Consider the following 23,024-nt stretch of genomic DNA (forward strand, 5'->3'; position numbering starts at 1 on the left):
CACACACACACACACACACACACAGAAGTGATAAGGAGATCTGAGACTGATTTCATTGCTCAGTGACATTCACAGGAGCAGTAGCAGTCTAACCCTGGGGTTGAAAGAGCATATTATGTCGTATTTTCCTTTTTCTTAAATAGAAACAAAGGTTAAACATGGTAATGGGGACGTAACACAACAAACTACGAAGTTCATTGTTTTAGGAAACTATTGTATGTTGAAGACATTCAGTTAGAGTTGTCACTAGTGTCCTTGAAGTGGGCAAGTGTCAAGAGGTCTGTAGCTACTTACGCCCACGTATCTTTAAATATCTTTATATGCTTTTCTTCCCTTCCTGTCCTGTCTCCCACAAATCAACTCCTTCCCTTGACAAAAAAGAACACAAAAGGAACACACCCACGCCTGTAAGGTTTTCTAAATCTCTCCTTCTGGAAGTGTAAATAATCTCTGTGCTTACATGCCCTTATCCTTACTGTGAACATGGGTCTCTCGCTTTCCCTTTTATAATGTTTTCTTCATTGGAGATTTAAAACTTTGTGTGTGCAGGATGTCATTAATTTAAAGTCCCTGGACGTTTTGTTTTAGTCATGAAGTAAACAGGTATTGAGTATCTGCTTTGCTAGGCCGTGCGCTGAAACGGGGATGTGGAGATGATAAAAACTCCCCTCAACCATTTCAGGAGAGGCAGCTTGTACGTGTGATAACTGGTATGATGGGGTTTTTGTTGTTGTTGTTGTTTTGGTATGATGTATTTTTAAGTATCATTTTTAGAAGACATTTTAGGAGTCATTATGGAAAGACACTTTAAACTGCTTTTCTAAGGGAAAGATTTTCCAAAGAGATTTTTTTTAATCTTAAATGGAATTGAACTCTATGCCACTTTCATGAAAAAAATATTCCTTAGTCTGATGGCTATTCTGACTTGCATTTTATTATGAGGCCACTTTTAATTTTATGTTGTTAATTTTAGTCCCTTCCAGATGTGCAGCATATTCAGGAAGAAAGCTTACCCTCCCCACCGTTGGGTCCTCCCAGCTCCCTCCAGGTGTCCAAAGATTCCGCCAGTACTAGTAGCAAGAACTCTTCTTGTGACACGGATGACTTTGTTTTGGTTCCACACAACACCTCGTCAGACCACTCATGTGAGAATCTTTTCTGATTGTACACATTATATTTCTGAATTTACTAGACTAGCATTTTTTAACCTTTATATCACGCTGTCTTGTGTAGGACACCTTTTCAAATGGACATTTTATTTAGTTGATGGAATTCCAGAACTATCTACCTACCTTCCTGTAATCTGCTCAGTCATCTTCTATAAGACAGTAACCTTGGATTCTGAAGGTAGATGAAAACTTTGTAGGAAATGATCTCAAATTCTGTTTGTATCCAAACAGAAAGGAATAGAGAAGCCAACATAATGAGAAAAATTAAATTTAAGGAAAGGAATTAAAGGAAGACCTCTTTTGGAAAAAGCCTGAGAGTCAAAGGGTCTTAAAAACAGTCTGGATGGTGCTTCAGGAGCTACTGGCCTGAGTGCAGGAATGAGCCTCATAAATTTACAGGAAGAATTTGTATAAAGGAAGCAGAATCCAAGCTGACTGAATACAGTCAGGGTTCTGTGGAACAGTGAAGGGCAGCAGAAAACCCACAGAAAGAGAAGTTAGACAAAACCATGAAAAAAGAGGGAAACATGGTTTGGAAATTCGATTACTTTCAACAAGTGAATAGTACCCAGTTGACTGTGTGCAGATGTAGAAAGTTGGAGACGTTTGTATCAAGAGGTCTCTAGTTGTTTGTCAAATACATATTTAGTAGCTGCTTACATTCACCCCTGCGCTGGCTGTTGTGAAGGCTGTGGCCCTAGACCAAACATGCTTCGGGGCTGATTGGCTGGGGCAGGGGAAACACACACGGCACATAAGGCAAGCGGCGGGCCCTGATCCGTGTGCTGAGAGCTGGCAGCTGCCTTTAAAAATCATCCTGTGTGGTGGTTTTATTTCACTAAAAAGGTAATTAAAACTTTTTAAATTGTGAAATATTTCAAACAAAATAACGCGGCAGATACTCAGATCATCCACCGTGCTAATTTTATTTATGTCAGCATTTTGACATACCTGTTTTAGATGTCTTTTTAAAGGTATAAAATGCTGTAGGTACAGCCAGAGTACTTGCATCATTCTTCTCTTGCCAGAGATATATTCTTCCTCTTGATTTGTAATTCTAATATGCCCCTGTATCCATAAAGAACATGTAGTATTTTTATGATTTTAGTTTCAAGTAAATGTTACATAGAATATTGTTTTCTGTAGTTTGCTTTTTCATATTTTTGCTGTGTATCTAGATCTGTATCTAGGTGTGTATGTAGTTCATTTTAATATATGATATTTATAGTACAACTAAACCATAGTTTATCTATTTCCCTACTGATTATGACTTGGAACATTTCTATCTTTTTACTGTTCAAAATGTGTTATAACAGATGTCCTTGTGCCAGAATTTCTTCCAGGTGGATGCTCTAGATATGTACAACTTCAACTCTATAAAACATTGGTATAAGCAAGTTGTAGCCACTAACACCTCTGTCATGCTGCCCCAATGTCATCATGGTGCCTTCTAAAGATTTCCATCGTTTTTTTTCATATTTAACTTTACCTGGAATTAATTTGTGTAGATGGAATAAGGGCTCTATCAATTACCCTAGCATTAGTTATTGAATATTCTGTCCTTTCTACACTGATATTGTCATATCAGGCGTATATAAAGGATTTGTTTCAGTGTGTGTGCGTAGCTGGGGTGGAAGGTGACGGTGGGGAGCCTCCTAGAATTCTGTGGAGTCACCAGACTATTCTCAGCCCCCTTTCCTCCCCCATATAGTTTAATTTCAACTTGAAACTCCTACAAAAAACCATCTGGGGATTTTGATCAGCATTGTATTGATTCTCTAAGACCTATTCAGGGACCTAGAGAATTGTCTACTCAAGAATGTTTGTGTGTTTGTTCCTCCACCTAGATTTCTTTAGTGTGTTTTGATGCATGTTTATACTTTTCTATGTAAGGGACATTCACACCTTTTGTTTTATTCAAGTTACCTTTGGTTTTTTTTGTAGTTGTATAAAGGTTGTCTTAAAAACATTTCTTTTTTTCCAAAACTGCTCCTGTCGAGGTCTTTTCATGCTGCCAAATCCCAGGGGTCATTTCTCAGTCCTCATCTTTTTGATGTGTCCACAGCATTTGTTATGGTTGACCACACCCTGCCATGTGATTAGTAAAAATTTGTTATTGTGAAGTATATCATATGTATAAGATAGTTTTTGTTTGTTTGTTTGTTTGTTTTGCGGTACGCGGGCCTCTCACTGCTGTAGCGTCTCCCACCGTGGAGCACAGGCTCCGGACGTGGAGGCTCAGCGGCCATGGCTCACGGGCTCAGCCACTCCGCGGCATGTGGGATCTTCCCGGACCGGGGCACGAACCCGCGTCCCCTGCATCGGCAGGCGGACTCCCAACCACTGCGCCACCAGGGAAGCCCAAGATAGTTTTTTAAAAGATTTAATTTTTCCTTTTTGGTCACGGCACGCAGCTTGCGGGATCTCATTTCCCCAACCAGGGACTGAACCTGGGCTACGGTAGTGAAAGCTTGGAATCCTAAGCACTAGTCCATCAGGGAGCTCGCTAAGATTTAATTCTTTAGGGCGGTTTTAGGTTATACAACAAAATTGAGAGAAAGGTAGAGATTTCCCATATACCCTTATGTACCCCTTATTTCATAGCTTCCCCCATTGTCATCATCAGTCACCAGAGTGGTACATTTGTCACCAGCGATGAACCGACATTGACACATCATAGTCACCTAACGTCCACAGTTTACTTTAGAGTTCACTCTTGGTGGTGTACATTCTGTGGTTTGGACAAATGTATAATGACTTGTTTCCACCATTGTTATTACACAGAGCATTTTCACTGCCTTAAAAATCCTCTGTGGTCTACTTACTTATTTCTCCCCACCTAACCCCTGGAAGGCACTGATTTTTTTTTTTTTTTTTTTTTTGAAGGGAACTGCAGCTCCTGCATTGTGGGTGGGACTCGTGGCTCATCTGTAGAGCTCCCCCTCCCCCTCTCCTACTTTTTTAAAAATTGAAGTATAGTTAATTTACAATGTTGTGTTATTTTCAAGTGTACAGCAAAGTGATTCAGTTATACATATATGTATATATGTATTCTCTTTCAGATTATTTTCCGTTATAGGTTATTACAAGATACTGAATATAGTTCTCTGTGCTCTACAGTATAGGTTCTTGTTGGTTATCTGTTTTATATACCAGTAGTGTGTATATGTTAATCCCAAACTCCTAATTTATCCCTCCTTATCCCCTTTGCTAACCATAAGTTTGTTTTCTATGTCTGTGAGTCTATTTCTGTTTTGTACATAAGTTCATTTGTATCATTTTTTTAGATTCCGCATATAAGTGATATATGGTATTTGTCTTTCTCTGTCTGACTTACTTCACTTAGTATGATAATCTCTAGATCCAGCCATGAAGCTGTAAATGTCATTTTTCATTCTTTTTTATGAGTAATTTCCATTGTGTATATGTACCACATCTTCTTTATTCATTCATCTGTTGATGGACCTTTAGGTTGTTTCCATGTCTTGGCCATTGTGAATAGTGCTGCTATGAACATACGGGTGCATGTTATCTTTTTGAATTAGAGTTTTCTCCAGATATATCCCCAGGAGTAGGATTGCTGGATCATATGGCATCTCTATTTTTAGTTTTTTGAGGAACCTCCATACTGTTCTCCATAGTGGCTGCACCAATTTACATTCCCACCAACAGAGTAGGAGGGTTCCCTTTTCTCCACACCCTCTCCAGCATTTATTATTTGTAGACTTTTTGATGGTAGCCGTTCAGACTGGTGTGAGGTGGTGTACCTCATTGCGGTTTTGATTTGCGTTTCTTTAATAATAAGCGATGTTGAGCATCTTTTCATGTGCCTGTTGGCCATCTGTGTATCTTCTTTGAAATTTCTGTCTTTTAATTGTGCATTTAGACCACTGATGTTAAAAGTGATTATTGCTGTACCTGGATTAGTATCTACCATATTCATTACTGTTTTCTGTTGTTGTCCTTGATCTTTGTTCTTGTATTTGTCTTCCACTCTTTTTCTACCTTTTGTGGTTCTAATTGAGCATTTATTATGGTTCTGTTTTCTTTCCGGTCTTAGCATATCAATTATACCTCTTTTTAATTTTTTTAGTGGTTGCTCTAGATTTGCAATATACATGTGTAACTAATCCGAGCCCACTTTCAAACATGCTATACCATTCATAAATAGTGTGGGTATCTTATGATAGCAATAACAAAATAATCCTAATTCCTTCCTCCCATCCCTTGTATCACTGCTGTCATTAATTTCACTTATATATAAGCTACATAAGTATGTATGTATATGTACACATAAGATATATAGGGAAGCATACATAACTGAGTACATTGTTGCTGTTGTTATTTTGAACAAATTGTTACCTGTAAACAGCTCATGGAGCTCAATATCAAAAAAACAAACAACCCAATTAAAATACAGGCAGAAGACCTAAACAGACATTTCACCAAAGAAGACATACAGTTGGCCAAGAGGCACGTGAAAAGATGCTCACCATCACTAATTATTAGAGAAACGCAAATCAAAACTACAATGAGGTATCACCTCACACCAGTCAGAATGGCCATCATCAAAAAATCTACAAACAATAAATGCTGGAGAGGGTGTGGAGAAAAGGGAACCCTTTTGCACTGCTGGTGGGAATGTAAATTGATACAGCCACTATGGAGAACAGTATGGAGGTTCCTTAAAAAACTAAAAATAGAACTACCATATGACCCAGCAACCCTACTACTGGGCATGTACCCTGAGAAAACCATAATTCAAAAGGACACATGTACCCCAGTGTTCATTGTAGCACTATTTACAATAGCCAGGACATGGAAACAACATAAATGTCCAATGATAGGTGAGTGGATAAAGAAGATGTGGTACGTATATACAGTGCAACATTACTCAGCCATAAAAAGGAATGAAATTGGGTCATTTGTAGAGATGTGGATGGACCTAGAGTCTGTCATACAGAGTGAACTAAGCCAGAAAGAGAAAAACAAATATCGTATATTAACGCATATATGTGGAATCTAGAAAAATGATACATATGAACCTAGTTCCAGGGCAGGAGTAGAGACGTAGACATAGAGGATGGACATGTGGACACGGTGGGGAAGGGGAAGCTAGGACAAATTGGGAGCTTAGGTTTGACATAAATACACTATCGTGTAAAATAGATAGCTAGTGGGAACCTGCTGTATAGCACAGGGAGATCAGCTCGGTGCTCTGTGATGACCTAGACGGGTGGGATGTGGCGGGGTGGGAGGGAGGTCCAAGAGGGAGGGGATATATGTCTACATATAGCTGATTCATTTCATTGTACAGCAGAAACTTAACATTGTAAAGCAATTTTACTCCAATTAAAAAATAATAATAAAAATAAAAGTTTTTATTTTACCTTCACTTCTTCCTTCTTCAGTGTTCTTCCTTTCTTTATGTAGATTCAGTTTTCTGATCCATATTATTTTCCTTCTCTCTAAAGAACTTCTTGCAAGGCGGATCTACTGGCAACAAATCCCCTCAATTTTTATTTGTCTGAGAGTCTTTATTTCTCCTTCATTTTGGAGGATAATTTTGCAGGGTACAGAATTCTAAGTTGGTGGTTTATTTCTCTCAACACCTTAAATATTTCCCTCCACTCTCTTTCTGCTTGCATGGTTTCTGAGGAGAAGTCTATGTAATTCTTATCTTTGTTCCTCTGTAGGTATGGTGTTCCTTTCCTCTGGCTTCTTTCAGGATATTTTCTGTATGTTTGATTTTCTGTAATTTGAAAATGACATGCTGACATGTAGTTGTTTGGGGCATTTACCCTGCTGGGTGTTTTCTGAGCTTCCTGGATCTGTAGCTTGGTGTCTGACATTAATTTGGGGAAATTCTTAGTCATTGTTTCAAGTATTTCCTTCTGTTGCTCCTCTTAATTCTCCTTCTGGAATCACCATTATGTACATGTTACACCTTTTATAGTTGTCCCACAGACTGTGGATATTCTGTTCTGTTTTTTGGGTTTTTTTTTTTTTTAAGTCTTTGTTCTCTTTGTTTTTGGGTTTTCAAGGGTTCTCTTGAAATAATACTCTTGCTCAGAGATTCTGTCCTCAAACATGTCCAGTTTACTAATAAGCACACCAAAGACATTCTTCATTAATGTTACAGTGTTTATCCCCAGCATTTCTTTTTGGATCTTAGGATTTCCATCTCTGCTTACCTTGCCCATCTGTTCTTGCATGCTGTCTGCTTTCCCCATTAGAGCCCTGAGCATATTAATCATACTTGTTTTAAATTCCCTGTCTGATAATTCCAGCATCCCCACCATGTCTGGTTCTGATGCTTTCTCTGTCTCTTCGAAGTGTGTTTTTTTGGGGGCTTCCCTGGTGGTGCAGTGGTTGAGAGTCCGCCTGCCAATGCAGGGGACACAGGTTTGTGCCCCGGTCCAGGAAGATCCCACATGCCACGGAGCGGCGGGGCCCGTGAGCCATGGCCGCTGAGCCTGCGTGTCCAGAGCCTGTGCTCCGCAACGGGAGGGGCCACAACAGTGAGAGGCCCGCGTACCGCCAAAAAAAAAAAAAAAGTGTTTGTTTTTTTTTTTGCCTTTTGATATGCCTTGTAATTCTTTCTTCTTTTGTTGTTTAAAGAAATAAGATTCTTTTTTAAAAAATAAATTTATTTTTTTTATTTTTGGCTGCGTTGGGTCTTCGTTGCTGCACGCGAGCTTTTCTCTGGTTGCGGCGACCGGGGGCTACTCTTCGTTGCAGTGCGCGGGCTCCTCATTGTGGTGGCTTCTCTTGTTGCAGAGCACGGGCCCTAGGCATGGGGGCTTCAGTAGTTGCAGCACTTGGGCTCAGTAGTTGTGGCTCGTGAGCTCTAGAGCACAGGCTCAGTAGTTGTGGCATACGGGCTTAGTTGCTCCGTGGCATGTGGGATCTTCCCGGACCAGGGCTCGAACCCGTGTCCCCTGCATTGTTGGCAGGCGGATTCTTAACCACTGCACCACCAGGGAAGTCCCGTAATTCTTTCTTGATAGGCGCACATGATGTACCGGGTGAAAGGACCTGCTGTCAATAGGCCTTTAGTGATGTGGTGGTGAGGAGTGGGCGAGTCCTGTGATTGGGGCTCTGCCTTGCGTTGAGCCTGTGCCTCTGGGCTGTGAACTTCACAGGTGTTTCAGATTCTTCCTCTCGCCTCAGGTGGAACAGGAGGACTCCAGGGGCCTGGAGTTGGGTGTTTCCCGCACCCCCCCCCCAATTAAATTACTGAGTTTAAAGTCACTTGAAAGCATCCCCAGACTTCCCTGGTGGCGCAGTGGTTAAGAACCCACCTGCCAGTGTAGGGGACATTGGTTCGATCCCTGGTCAAGGAAGATCCCACATGCCGCGGAGCAACTAAGCCCGTGCGCCACAACTACTGAAGCCCACGCACCTAGAGCCCATGCTGCACGACAGGAGAAGCCACCACAATGAGAAGCCTGTGCACCGCAACGAAGAGTAGCCCCCGCTCGCCGCAACTAGAGAAAGCCCACGCACAGCAACGGAGACCCAACCCAAACAAAAACAAAAACAAAAAATCCTCAATAAAGAACTTAAAAAAGAAAAGAAAGAAAGCATTCATTCCCCTCTGGTGGTTATGCTACCAAGTTGATATATGATTAGGTTCTATCACTTCATTTTATTTTTGATTTCTAGGGCTTGTTCTTTTCTTTTGACTTAATTTTGTTTCATAATGATGTATGATTCCAAACTCAAAGCTACAAAATGAAGAGGTGAACTCTTAGTGAACTCCAGCTTCCAACCCTGTCCCCTCTGCCCCGTTTCCTCCGTAGGAAACTGTTGTCTTTAAAATCGACTCCTTTCTTGCCCCTCTCTTTATCCCCTTACCCTGATTCATTTTCCTTTTATACATCTTATCACTTCCTGGTATTATTACCTTCTTTCACTACTAGAATGTAAGCTTCATGAGAGTAGTGACCAAAGTAAATGTGTTTCTCAGTTCCATGTAGGGCCATTCAAAAGGATATTTGTGATTATTTTTTTCCTTTTTGAGTATTTTGAGGTTACCATAGTTTATTTTATTTTTAAAAATTTATATTATTTGGTCAACACTGCTATTTCACATCAACACATATGAATTATACCTTTGCAGCCATGTAAAGGTCACACAGGGCAGTATGATCTAGTGGGTGTAGAGGCGACAGGCCCCTGTGTTCTGAGCTGTGCTCTATTCCCTTAGACGAGTGATATCTGAGCATGAAGATGGCCTGTGGCATCTGTGTCCAAGAGGCCCCAGTTTCATGACATCTTGTTCAGCTACCCGTGCAAGACACAGGAGAGTGTCATGCAGGAGTGTGGGTGCTCCAGCATTAGAGTGAATTAGACTTCGGATACAGGCAGCTGTACTAGAACGTGACACACATGTTCCTAAAAGTCACCACACCCTGCAAAGTAGTTCAGTAAAAACCACAGAGTTTATGGGCAAATTAGGATTAGGAGCACAACACTCAAAACCTTTGTCCATGGCACATGAAAAGGAACATGATAAAAACAGCACAGATTTTGCACATGGTAAAAGGTGAAGAAATATGTATACACTGCAATACACTTACCCTGAAAAGACCTGATGTTGGCAGCCTGTGAATTCAGCTGGGTGCAGTGTTCCGTGCTCACCTGTTGTTACTCATGGGCAAAATCACAACATAAGCAAATGGTAAATTCGTACTGTGATCAGATTGTTTCCTAATAGTCATGTTGGAACAATATATATACATTTTTTAAACAGGTGGTATAGCAGAACTGACTGTATTTTTCTCTTTTCCCTTTAGATGATATGCTGATGGGCACTGCTGGCAGACGTGCTTCTAATGAGTTCTTGGTGTGTGGAGGGTATGTTTGCATATATTTCACTAAACATTTTTTCATATTTTTTGTGTGTGTGAGTAAATTATAGAACTCTGTGTTCTTGATGTAAAATTTACTTTGTTTCACAATCTATTCTTTAAAAACTTTTTAAATTGTGTTAAAAAACATAAAATCTGCCATCTTAACCATTTTTCAGTTTGAGTTCAATAATAGCATTAAGTATATCCACAATGTTGTGGAACAGATCTCCATATACTTATTTTTTTAAATATACATTTATTTATTTATGTATTTATTTTGGGCTGTGTTGGGTCTTCATTGCTGCACACCGGCTTTCTTTAGTTGTGTCGAGCGGGGGCTTCTCATTGTGCTGGCTTCTCTTGTTCCAGAGCACGGGCTCTAGGCGCACAGGCTTCAGTAGTCGTGGCACGCGGGCTTAGTAGTTGCGGCTCGCGGGCTCTAGAACACAGGCTCAGTAGTTGTGGCGCACGGGCTTAGTTGCTCCGTGGCATGTGGGGTCTTCCCAGACCAGGGCTTGAACCCATGTACGCTGCATTTGCAGGCGGATTCTTAACCACTGTGCCACCAGGGAAGTCCCTCCGTATACTTTTATATGGTTATATATTATATTGTTATATTTAGATCTTTAATCTATTTTTAGTTGATTTTTGTATACGGCATAAGATAAGGGTCCAGTTTCATTTTTTGCATGTGGATGTCTAGTTTTCCCAGCACCATTTGCTGAAGAGACTGTCCTTTCTCCATTGAGTGGTGGTGGCACCCTTGTCATAAATCATGTGTCCATGTATGCAAGTGTTTGTTTCTGGGCTCTCTGTTCTGCTCTACTGGTCTATAGATCTGTCTTTATGCCAGTGCCACACTGTTTTGATTACTGTAGCTTTGTAATATGTTTTTTAAAAAATTTATTTATTTTTGGCTGTGTTGGGTCTTCCTTGCTGCGCGCGGGCTTCCTCTAGTTGTGGCAAGCAGGGGCTACTCTTCGTTGCAGTGCATGGGCTTCTCATTGTGGTAGCCTCTCTTGTTGTGGAGCATGAGCTCTAGAGTGCAGGCTCAGTAGTTGTGGTGCACGAGTTTAGTTGCTCTGCAGCATGTGGGATCTTCCTGGACCAGGGCTCGAACCCGTGTCCCCTGCATTGACAGGCAGATTCTTAACAACCGCGCCACCAGAGAAGTCCTGAAATATGTTTTTAAATAAAAAAGTATGAGACCTCCGGGAATTCCCTGGCGGTCCAATGGTTAGGACTCAGTGCTTTCACTGCTGTGGGCCTGGGTTCAGTCCCTGGTTGGGGAACTAAGATCCCACAAGCCATGTGGTGCAGCAAAAAAATAAATAAATAAATAAAAAGAAGAAGTATGAGACCTCTAATTTTATTCTTCTTTTCCAAGATTATTTTGACTATTCAGGGTCCTTGCAGATTCCACATGAATTCTAGGATAGATTTTTTTATTTTTCTATTTATGCAAAAATTGCCATTGGGATTTTTTTTTAACATCTTTATTGGAGTATAATTGCTTTACAATGGTGTGTTAGTTTCTGCTTTATAACATAGTGAATCAGTTATACATATACATATGTTCCCATATCTCTTCCCTCTTGTGTCTCCTTCCCTCCCACCCTCCCCATCCCACTCCTCTAGGTGGTCACAAACTACCCAGCTGATCTCCCTGTGCTATGCGGCTGCTTCCCACTAGCTATCTATTTTACATTTGGTAGTGTATATATGTCCATGCCACTCTCTCACTTTGTCACAGCTTACCCTTCCCCCTCCCCGCCATTGGGATTTTGATAGGGATTGCACTGATCCATATAAAACACTTTGGGTAGTACTATTGACATCTTAAATACTAAGTCATCCAGTATATGGAAATGAGATGTCTTCTTTAATTTCTTTTAGCAGTGTTTTGTAGTTTTCAGCATACAAGTCTTTTGTCTCCTTGGTTAGACTTACTCCTCAGTATTTTATTCTTTTTGATACTATTGTCGGTGAGATTGTTTTCTTAATTTCCTTTTGGGATTGTTCATTTTTAGTAAATGGAAATACAGCTGATTTGTGGGTGTTGATTTTGTATCCTGCACCTTTGCTGAGTTTGCTAGCTCTAATATGTTTTGGGGTTTTTTTACATGTGAAATCTTTAGAGTTTTCTACATTTAAGGTCATGTTATCTGTGAACAGAGATAATTTTACTTCTTCCTCAGTTTGAAAGTCTTTAATTTCTTTTTCTTGCCTAATTGCTCTGGCTGGGAATTCTACGTTGAATAGAAGTATTGAGAGTGGCCATTCTTGTCTCATTACTGATCGTAGAAGAAAGGCTTTCTGTCTTTCACCATTGAGTATGCTGTTAGCTGTGGGCTTTTCATATATGACCTTTATTATATTGAGGTAATTTCCTTCTGTTCCTATTTTATTTAGTGGTTTTATCATGAAAGGGTGTTGGATTTTGACAAATGCTCTTTCTGCATCAATTGCGATGATCATGTGATTTTTGTCCTTGTTCTGTTAATGGTGGTATACTGTAAATCCCATTTGGTCATGGTGTTTGATCCTTTTAAGGTGCTGTTGAATTTGGTTTGCTAGTATTTTGTTGAGGATTTTCACATCAAATTTCATCAGGGATATTCTCTAGTTTTCTTGTAGTGTCTGTGTCTGGCTTTGGTACTAGGGTAATGCTGAACTCATGGAATGAGTTGGGGAGTGTTCCCTCCTCTTCAAATTTTTGGAAGAGTTTGGGTGTTTGTGTTAAGTCTTTAACTGTTCGATAGAATTCACCAGTGAAGCCATCTGGTCCTAGACTTGTCTTTGTTGGGAGGTTTTCAGTTACTGATTCAGTCTCATTACTAGTAATGGGTCTGTTCACATTTTCTTTCTTCATGATCCAGTCTTGGTAGTTTGTGTATTTGTAGGATTTTTTCTGTATCTTCTAGGTTATCAGTTTGCTGGTAAGCAATTGTTCATAGTATTCTCTTAAAATCCTTTTTATTTCTGTGGCATTTTTATGTCCCTTCTTTCCTTTCTGATTTTGAGTCTTTTCTCTTTTATCCTTAGTTAATCTTGCTAAGGGTCTGTCAATTTCATTGATTTTGATAAAATCAATTTCATTGATTTTATTTTAAAAAAATAAACCAACTCTTAGTTTCCTTGATTTTTTTTCTATTGTTTTTCCATTTTCTCAGTTTTCTTTACCTCTCCTCTAATCTTTATTATTTCCTTCCCTCAAGTGGAAGACAACCAGAATCTTAGAAAAAGAGTTCTGAATAAATCAAGATGCATAATCTGTATATGTTCTGCCATCTACCTGTTATTTCCTTCCTTCTGCTAACTTTGAGTTTAGTTGTCTTCTTTTTCTAGTTCCTTGGGGGATAGAGTTAGGTTGCTGATTTGAGATCTTTTCGAACATGAGATACAGACTTCATCTTAGCACTACTTTGACTGTATCCCATAAGTTTTGGTACATTGTGTTTTCATTTTTCTTTTTCTCAGGTTATTTGCTGATTTTTTCCGAGATTTCTTCTTTGACCCATAGGTTGTTTAAGAGTTGCATTGCTTAGTTTCCATGTATTTGTGGATTTTCTAGTTTTCCTTCTGCTGTTGATTTCTAGTTTCTATCCTGTGTGATTGATTGGAAAAGATACTTTGTATGATTTAAATTTGTTAAGATATGTTTTGTGGCCTACCATGTGGTACATCCTGGAGAATGTTTCCAGTGCATCAGAGAAAAATGTGTTCTGTCAGTGGGGGGAGTGTTCTGCAGCGTCTGTTAGGTCCTGTTGTCTGTGGCGCTGTTCAGGCGGTTGTTTCTTTATTGGTCTTCCATCTGGTTGTTCTATCCATGATTGAGGGTGTGGGTTCAGCCTGTGATTATTTTTGTAGAATTGTCTTTTCTCCCTTCAAGTCTGTTATGTATGTGCCTCATATATGTGGTAGTGCTGATGTTTGGTGCATGGATATATATAATTCGTATGTCTTCCTGGGTAATTGACCCTTTTATCATTATATAATGTCCTTTTTTTGTTTCTTACAACAGCATCTGACTGAAAGTCTATTTTGTCTGATGTTAATGTAGCCACCCGTGCTCTCCTTTGGGTACCATTTGCATGGAATATCTCTTTCCATCCTTTCACTTCCAGCCTAACAGGGAAAGATTTATTACTGCCATTTTGTTACTTTTCTGTATGTCTTGTGGCTCTTTTGTCCCTCATTTCCTCTCTTACTACCTTTGTATCTTGTTGTTTCTTTCAGTACTGATATGCTTTGATTCTCTTCTCATTTCCTATTGTGTATATTCTGTAGGTATATTCTTTGAGGTTACCATTGAGATTATATAAAATAATTTAAAGTTATAACAATCTATTTGAAACTGATAACTTCAATCACATATAAAAACTCTACTCGTATAGAGTATAAGAGTATACTGCCCCCCACCTTTATGTTACTGATGTCCCTGATTACATCTTTATTTAGTGTACCCATTAATATCTAGATTTATAATTTGGGGGTACTTTTGTCTCTTAGATTCTTTTTTTTTTAAATATTTATTTGTTTATTCATTCGTGCATGCATGCTGTGCTGGGTCTTAGTTGAGACATGGGGGATCTAGTTCCCTGACCAGGGATCCAGCCCAGGCCCCCTGCATTGGGAGCGTAGAGTCTTAACCGCTGGACCACCCAGGAAGTCCCTAGATTTTCTTTTTATTTAAATATGAAGTAATGGTTCCAAAAGTTCTAAAGTGACACTTTAGAAGATAATCATATTGTTTGTTTAGGTAACTAAATATATAATCTCTTTATCTCTGTAAGGTTGTAATTGGGCAAAAATGGGAGAGATTGTGGCTTTTTTAGAATTACAGAAGGGCAAAAGAAGGAAATAACTCATCTTTCTTAAGGCCCAGTACTGTCCCTGATGTTTTAAGGTATGTTGTAAATTGAATTGAAAGTCATCTAAGGACATGCTGTTTCTGAATTTATGAAAAGCAAGGAAAGAAACCAGCTACACTACAAAATGTGGACCTCAGATGGGTTATGTGCAGGGAGAGTCACACAGTGTATAGGGAGAGTCACACAGTGTATTTTCAGTCTGCATCAAAGTCCAAGTTCCTTGGGAATGCTTACTGCACTCATAACTTTGTAAACATTCCAGTCATCTCTACTCTTGAACTTCCTGTTCTTGTACCCAGCATATTTTCCTAGAAGTATTTTTCCTCTTGCATGAGGAGTGAAGAGCAGAGGGTGAGCAGATGAAGCTGCGTTTTGTGGCCTGTGGCTCTTCCTGTTGTTGCAGAGGGGCCTCTGTCCCCTTCTTCTTACAAGCCTTCCTCCTCAGTGTGCATGTGCAGACCAGTAGACTTCTGTAAAGGACAAGTGTGGGTTTTTTGGCTTTATGTATATTTTCAAGATGATCATTTCTTATTCACATTCAGAAGTGATCATTTGGCTTCTTATAGAATTTCCTCTAAATACCACCAATGCGTCAGATGAAAGGAAAGCGGTCTCACTTGTATTTCTTTCCTTTTTCAATGAATGATGTCTGCAGGCAGTGTCAGCCCACTGTGTCCCCTCACAGCGCAGCCACCCCCATTCCCGTCCCTACTCAGATAAGGAACTACCAGCGCATAGAGCAGAACCTCACCTCCACTGCCAGCTCTGGCACAAATCTGCATGGCTCTCCAAGGTAAGCTAGCAGTTGCTTCCTTTCCCAATTCTTCTTCCTTTCTTTTAAAATTGTTGTTGTTGTGATTGAAACATCTGTTAATTTCCATGGTCGACTTAGACACTTACGTATGTGTATAATGGAGATGTACAAAATTGAATAATAATAAATTTTTTTGTAATGGATCTATTTAAATGATATTTAAGCTTGGCTGGGTAATTAATATAGTATGAGATATATATATATATATATATATATATATATATATATATTTGTCCACAAGTGTAATTATTTTTAAGAATTGAGGAAGAACTTGTTAAAAAATGAAATCTCACCAGTTTTAGCAGACTATGTACATATTATTTATTTCTCCCACATCCTAAAACCCCACTCAAGTAGAAAAGGAATGACAAAGGTATAAGCCCACAAAGACAAGTAAAACGAGAATATGTATTGAGTGGGTGACCGCTTCCGATGCGTTTCTGGAAGTGAGAAAGAGAACAACGGAGGGGTGCCTGCTGTCGCCACCGGGCAGGGTAAGTGTGTGAGCAGGCGGGGCTCAGGCAAAACAGGGCAGCCGGAGTCATAGCTCAGGCGGGGTGGCCAGACGGAGGCGGATGGCTGACAGCAGGAAAGCTGCATCTGGAGGAAGGTGCATGAGTGCAAAGAGAGGAAAACTTACATGAAGAACTAGTACCTCAGAGCTGGGTTAGAGACTGCATCTGTAAGTAAGAACGAAATGCTACTGAAAACAAGCGAAGTAAAAAAGACCTCTTGGACATTACAAAACAGAATAACTGAACTAAACAAAAGTAAATGTTGGAAGACAGAGTTGAGGAAATATTTGAAATAGATAATCAAATCAAGAAGATGGAAAGTGTGAATTAATAATAATCTTCAAGGATTAATTAGTTTAGGCATTCTAGAAAGAAAACTATAATAGCGAGGAAGAAAATTTCCAGGAAATAATTATGAAATTTTTTTCCAAAATTGGAGGAGACAAGATTTTAGATTAAAAGGACCCACCAAAGGAATAGCTCAGTGAATGGAAAAGGATCCTCACCGTCTTGTGCGATGTAAATTAAGAAAACTTCTAGGAAGAGTATTTGGCAATACCTGTGAAAATCAGTAATGCATATATCCTTTGACCCATCAGTCAGCTTCTGGTAACTTATTCTAAGATATATATTCCTTGCCTGTGTATAAAATCGTATGTATACAAAGTGGTTAGTTGTTATAATAGCAACGGATGAGCAATAAGCCCAGTGCCCACCAGTAAGGGACAGATTTATTCTGATCCATCTGTGACAGTGGAACACCTTCCAGAGAGAGTCAGGAAGCTCTCTGTGTGGTGAGGTAGGGCGGTTTCCAAGGTACATTGTGAAATGGAAAAAGCAAAGTGAATAACAGTGCACTAGCAGTGGTTCTCAAAGTGTGGTCTGCGGCTCCATTTCAGAGGGTCCATGAGGTGGAGACCGTTTCCATGGTAATTCCAGGATACTGTTTGCTTTCTTCACTGCGCTGACACGTGCACTGTTGGTGTGAACGCTGTGATGGGAAAGCTGCTGGTGCCTCAGGACAGGTCACGGGAGTGGCTCCCGTTCTGCTGTTAGCCCTGGTCTCCTTACCTCCACACACTTATAGTACCTAGGAGTGTCTTTAGTGAAACAGTGAAAGGTATTATCTCTCTTTGAAAATCTCCACCTTGAGTGGAAAGTAGGCATAAAGCACCTTTGCTTCACATTGGAGTAGTGGTCCTAAGGAAAAGCCCTTGTATGGTTGTTTTCATGGTGAGCTGACTTTTAGCCACTTTTTCATGGAACACCTGGTGCTTGAGAGGACAGCTGTGGCTGTGGTGTTGACAGCCATTTTGTCAAAAGTGAACTAAGTTGGTGGTGATATTTTGATATGAATGTGACTTTTTGATATTGTATAATGCGTCAGCGTTCGGAATATCTGCATAACTCTGTCAACCAGTATTTTCCAAATGACCAAATTTTTTAAAAAGCATACATAGATATAAGATCCATTCCAAGTACAAGATATTTTTGCCAGAGAATGGAGTTTAATGGAACAGAGTACAAATTTTACCGATGTGGTTTCAGATTCCATATTGCAGCTGATCTTAGAAATGACCACTTGCTGAGTTTTGGGGTGGCATCAAAGAGGAGTGTCACAGTATCTGAAAGGCTACCAAAGTGCTCCTCCTATTTCCAGTTACAAATTTATAAGGCAGTGTTTTCTTCATGTACTTCTCCCAAAATAACACATGTAACAGACTGAATGTAGAAACAGTTATGAATACCCAACTGCCATCTCTTGAGCCAGACGTTAGAGATTTGCAAAATAATGTCATGCTTCTCAATAATTTGTTTTGGAAAATATTTTTCATAATCTTGTGTCATAAGTTTATTATTTTTAATGAATTAATAATTACAAAAATTTCTCAGTTTCAACTTCTAGTACCATAAAAATCAATAGATATAATAAGTTGCATAAATAAAAACTCTGGTATCTTCAGTAACTTTAAGAACATAAAGGGGGGCTTCCCTGGTGGCGCAGTGGTTGAGAGTCCGCCTGCCGATGCAGGGGACCCGGGTTCGTGCCCCGGTCCGGGAAGATCCCACATGCCGCGGAGCGGCTGGGCCCGTGAGCCATGGCTGATGAGCCTGCGCGTCCGGAGCCTGTGCTCCACAATGGGAGAGGCCACAACAGTGAGAGGCCCGCGTACCGCAAAAAAAAGAAAAAAAAGAATATAAAGGGGATCTAAGACAAAAATGTTGAAAATGATTGGCATGGAATCTATTACCTTTGTTAAAACAAGATGAAAATAAGATTATATATTCAGTTTTCTTGTTTTTGAATTAAGGAACTCTGGAAGGATACATTAGAAACTAAAAATAATGGTAACCTTTTGAGCAGGATTGAGGAAGTGTTGGGAATTAGGTAGACAGATACAAGGATGGGAGGGAGACCTCACTCTGTATAATTTTATAGGTTTTATGTTTGTTGCATATCACTACGTTCCATATGTTTAAAAAATCTACTCCACGGCATATTGTTAGGAAGTTTTAGGAGAAAAGACAGAAATAAAGTCCTAGAACCTGCCGGTGAGGGAGTAATATTATTTTTCCCTTTAGATCTGCGGCGGTACGAAGGTCTAACACTAGCCCCATGGGCTTCCCCCGGCTGGGATCCTGCTCGCCGGTGCCGGCAGACGCAGTACAGGCGGTCGGACGAAGACTCTCCACGGGGTCTTCCAGGCCTTACTCACCTTCCCCTTCGGGTAAGGAGAATTTATAGCAGTTGTTTCCAACCTTTTTTCATTGTGACCAGTGCGACATGACACTCCCTTTAGGAACACTGGCTCACGATGGCAGTGAGTCCCAGCTGACTGGGAGCCACATCCCGCCCCTCCAACCCTACCCTTCTCTGATTCCCTCTTGAGAATCTCTGTATAAAGCCATTAAGACCGCTGTCGGAAACAGGATGATATAAATGGGTCTTGCGGATAAAAAGCATCTCCACTGGGTTTGGGCTCTAAACACAAACTCAGAAACCCTAGGTGAAAGTACATAAAATGCCTACCCTACTTGGCACTAGGAGTTAGGAGGATTAAAAGGCAGTAGAGTACGTGACAGCGCTGGGTTACGTCCACCAGAGGCCTTCCCGCTGCGGGGGCGACCGGGTGGCAGCTCCACTGCGGATCCTCCCACCTCTCCTGGACACCGCGGGGAGCAACACGGGGAGCTCGAAAACAGCCGCCCAAGGCACGCAGGGAGGCCACAGAACAGCCAATCCCAACCCAACAGGGAGACCTCGAACCACATTTTCAGGGGCTTAGCTAAGAGAAAACGCTCCCGCTTCAGAACACACGCGAGAGAGGCCAGGGCAACAGAGATCCAGAGACGGTGAGCAGCGGCCTCCTAGCGGCGACGTGGGGGAGAACGGGAGCGGGGAGGGCAAGCGTGCGCGCGCACACACGCACGCGCGCGCACACACGCACGCGCATCCAAAGGGGGAGGCCCCACCCCCTCCATCTCCGCCCCGGAGTAGGACTGGGAGGGAGGGGCGCGCCTCGGAAGCAGGCGGAGCGAGCGGGACCGAAGCCTCGCCCAGCATCCTCGGTTCACAAGGCGAAAACCACAGTGATGATGTTTTTTAAAAGTTAATGTCACCACTTCCCTGTGGCAGTGGTTTGGACACTACTCTTAAATGAAAAATCTTATTCAAGCAAAGTCTTGGCGCGTCCTCGCCCCCTCAGAGGCCCCCGGGCTCCCCGGAGTTTGCGGACGAGGCCCCAACACTTGCTCTCAGGGACGCGGCCCTCCCTCGGGGTCGAGTCTCTGCCCACTGCTCCGCCGCTGCTGGAGACGCACGCCTCTCGTCTACTTGAGCGCCCGGAAGCCTTCCCCGCCTCCCACTCTTGCTAATTCGGGTTCGCAGCGGTAGATGCAAAGAAGGGGGCTGCAGAAATGTGCACGGAGCGCCTGGGCAGCCGCTGTGAGGGAGAGCGGGTAGGAAGCAGGGACCGCAGGGCGCCCCTTCTGACCACCTTGTAGGCCTGACCCCCGGGGCAGAGGGCTGGAAGGAGGGGTGGGCAGGCTCTCGACGGCCAGTGAGTTCTGAGGAGCGTCCCCAGGCACAAGCCACCCAGAATCACCGTGACCCACACAGTCAGGCTGGGCCAGCCCGGGGGCAACCTCAGTGGGAGGGGAATGCGGCAGGTGGACGGGCAGCAGCTGGGCCCCGGCAGCTCCACGCCCGAGACCTCCGTCAAAGGTTTGCCTGGCTCTTACCCAGTCTCTGCCCTCCGGGCAGGTCCTACGGTGCTTTGATCTCGGCGTGCCCAGCACGCTGTGGCTTAGGACATGTGAGCTGAACTACATCTTCGCTAAATTGTGTCAACTGTAATGTACGATCTGTGCATGTGTCGCCTTTTCCATGCTATATTAGTTGTGAGCCATTTCTCCCTGCTTTACCCTTCCCTTCTTCACAGTTGGCACCATTCCTGAGCAGTTTAGTCAGTGCTGCTGTGGGCATCCTCAGGGCCAGGAATCCAGGAGCAGGAACTGGTCAGGTAGGAGATGGACTCGCAGTGTTAATAGTTTAAATCCCATCGTAAGTGAATTCAAGATATGTTTTTCCAGTCTTAACAAACCAACAGAGTTTACGTGAAGTATTTTCTCTGCTCTCCTGTCTTTTATGCTAATGTGCTCTAGTGTATCATTGCCGGTTGGTTATCGCCTACGTATAGGATTCTTTTATGAGACTAAGTCCTAGGAATTACACAACTTGGCTAAACTCTGGTTGTTGTCCCACAGATAATGAAAATCAATCTAGAAAATGAAATTTCATTACTTTAATACTGGTTTTGATAAAAGCTACCAGTTAGCATCAGATAAAAAAAAACTAATGGATGTTTATTTGCTTTATTATATAAAATATACATGCCTGAAAAGATCTGTGCAAATCACACTTTGATAAGTCAAATTTTGTATGTGCATTTGAGGAGTTGGGCAGTTAAAGGAATGCTCTGTTACTTAGAAAAGCACTCTTGGGACGTCTCTGGTGGCGCAGTGGTTAAGAATCCACCTGCCAACGCAGGGGACACGGGTTTGATCCCTGGTCCGGGGAAGATCCCGCATGCCACGGAGCAGCTAGGCCCGTGCACTGCAACTACTGAAGCCTGCACGACTAGAGCCCATGCTCCGCAACAAGAGAGGCCTGTGCACCGCAGCAAAGAGTAGCCCCCCATCTCCGCAGCTAGAGAAAGCTTGCGCGCAGCAGCAAAGGCCTAACGCAGCTGCAAAAAAAAAAAAAAAAAAAAAATCAATCAGAGGTTTTTTAGAGAAAAGAAAAGCACTCTTTTCTAGGTTTAGTGTTTCATATTTTGTGTTTCTTTAAAAATAAAGCTTGATTAACTTTCTCCAGATCATAACACTTTGTCAGTGTTTATTTGTGTATGTGTACGTGTATACACACATGTATGGCAGAACCCAGTTCTGAAAAGTGAAATGGTAGATTTAGGATGAGATAAGCCAGGAGTGGTTGGCAGCAAGAGCTCCTGTTTATTGCTGCCTGTTTGGGGAAAGGTGATGGTTATCAGCCACTAAGAAGGTTTGTGTGTCTTTAACGTTATTGGTGGTAGTTCAGCTTGCAAGAAACTCCAAGGAATTTGTAACTGGAGCCCCAGGCTTAGTGAATGTTAAGTCAGCAACAGCAGGGTTTGTGGGGGGGAATCCTCTTGTTGTAGCCAGCTGTTCATCGTATCAAGACCCCATCCCCCAGAGTCCCCTTAAGAGGCAATAATATCTGTGGACAAGTGTTTTCTTTGTAGAGAAGATGGACACTTTAGGTTTTAAATGAATTTCGTGAAACTGACAAAAATATGCGTATGCTTGTTATTTTTAGACAAAATCCAGGAAAAGTATATTATCTTTCTAATTTTCTTTCCAACATTCTTTTTTGAATAAAGAGCTATTCTAGTTTAGCTTGAAAAGTTTCTTTTAGTTGCTATGTGAGAAAAGAGAATAATTACATTGATACTACACACATACATGTCGATATAAAGAGTGAAAATCATCTCGTTCCATGTAGATTTTTGTTGTTTTTGTTGGCTTTACGCGCTCTTTAGCTCTCTGTGGTGCTGACTAGACGTTATGTTAATTGAGTTGTGTGCCCGCTGTTGGTAAAACAGCCGACAGACCCGTCGTCACTAACCCCTGTGTCCTGGGAAGGCCAACGGCAGTGTGCTTGTCACTGTTTGTAAAGGATGCCAAAAAATGTCTCTTGCCAGGTAAACAACTTTTGGAATATCTCACAGGAAACAAGACATTCATTGGAACTCTCCTTGAAGAGGTGTCTTCTTAACTCGCCAGTTTTTGCCCTGCACTTCTTCTTCCCTTTGGGTTAACGCTGTCTCTGTGTCCTCGGCAGGCTCTCCCGTGCCGCAGCCTCCGTCGCCCCAGCCACTCTTGTTGGGTGCTAGACTGCAGAGCGCCTCCACCCTCACTGACATCTACCAGAGCAAGCAGAAGCTCAGAAAGCAGCACTCGGACCCCGTGTGCCCGTCCCACGCCGGGGCTGGGTGCAGCTGCTCCCCCCAGCCCAGTCGGCCCGGCAGCCTTGGGACCTCTCCCACCAAGCACGCGGGGTCTTCCCCGCGGAGTTCCGACTGGTTCTTCAAAACTCCATTACCAACAATCATTGGCTCCCCTACTAAGGTGTGTTTATTAAGCCCTTTTGTAGATGTTGTGACTTTGCTAAATTAACATTTATTAACTGGGGCATTTTGTTCCGGGTGGTCAGCTGAGGTCCAGCAACGGACCACAGGAGAAATTGAAATAGA

At 41.8% G+C, this 23,024-nt stretch overlaps 1 protein-coding gene across 7 annotated transcripts in view; it reads left to right on the forward strand.

The window, feature by feature from the left end:
* ULK2 (unc-51 like autophagy activating kinase 2) overlaps positions 1–23,024 on the forward strand; it is a 65,604-nt gene that overhangs the window by 28,245 nt on the left and 14,335 nt on the right. For 5 of the 7 annotated variants that reach the window (XM_033422781.2, XM_033422782.2, XM_033422785.2 and 2 more), the window contains 6 exons: positions 974–1,145; positions 9,971–10,031; positions 15,557–15,694; positions 18,814–18,959; positions 20,673–20,753; positions 22,613–22,899. In XM_033422781.2, coding sequence (XP_033278672.2) covers positions 974–1,145; positions 9,971–10,031; positions 15,557–15,694; positions 18,814–18,959; positions 20,673–20,753; positions 22,613–22,899 — 885 coding nt within the window. The remainder of the gene's footprint in view (positions 1–973; positions 1,146–9,970; positions 10,032–15,556; positions 15,695–18,813; positions 18,960–20,672; positions 20,754–22,612; positions 22,900–23,024) is intronic. The other 2 variants (XM_033422784.2, XM_033422783.2) reach the window with 2 other exon arrangements.

The sequence above is a fragment of the Orcinus orca genome, chromosome 19 (assembly GCF_937001465.1).
Source record: "Orcinus orca chromosome 19, mOrcOrc1.1, whole genome shotgun sequence".
Taxonomy (NCBI): domain Eukaryota; kingdom Metazoa; phylum Chordata; class Mammalia; order Artiodactyla; family Delphinidae; genus Orcinus; species Orcinus orca.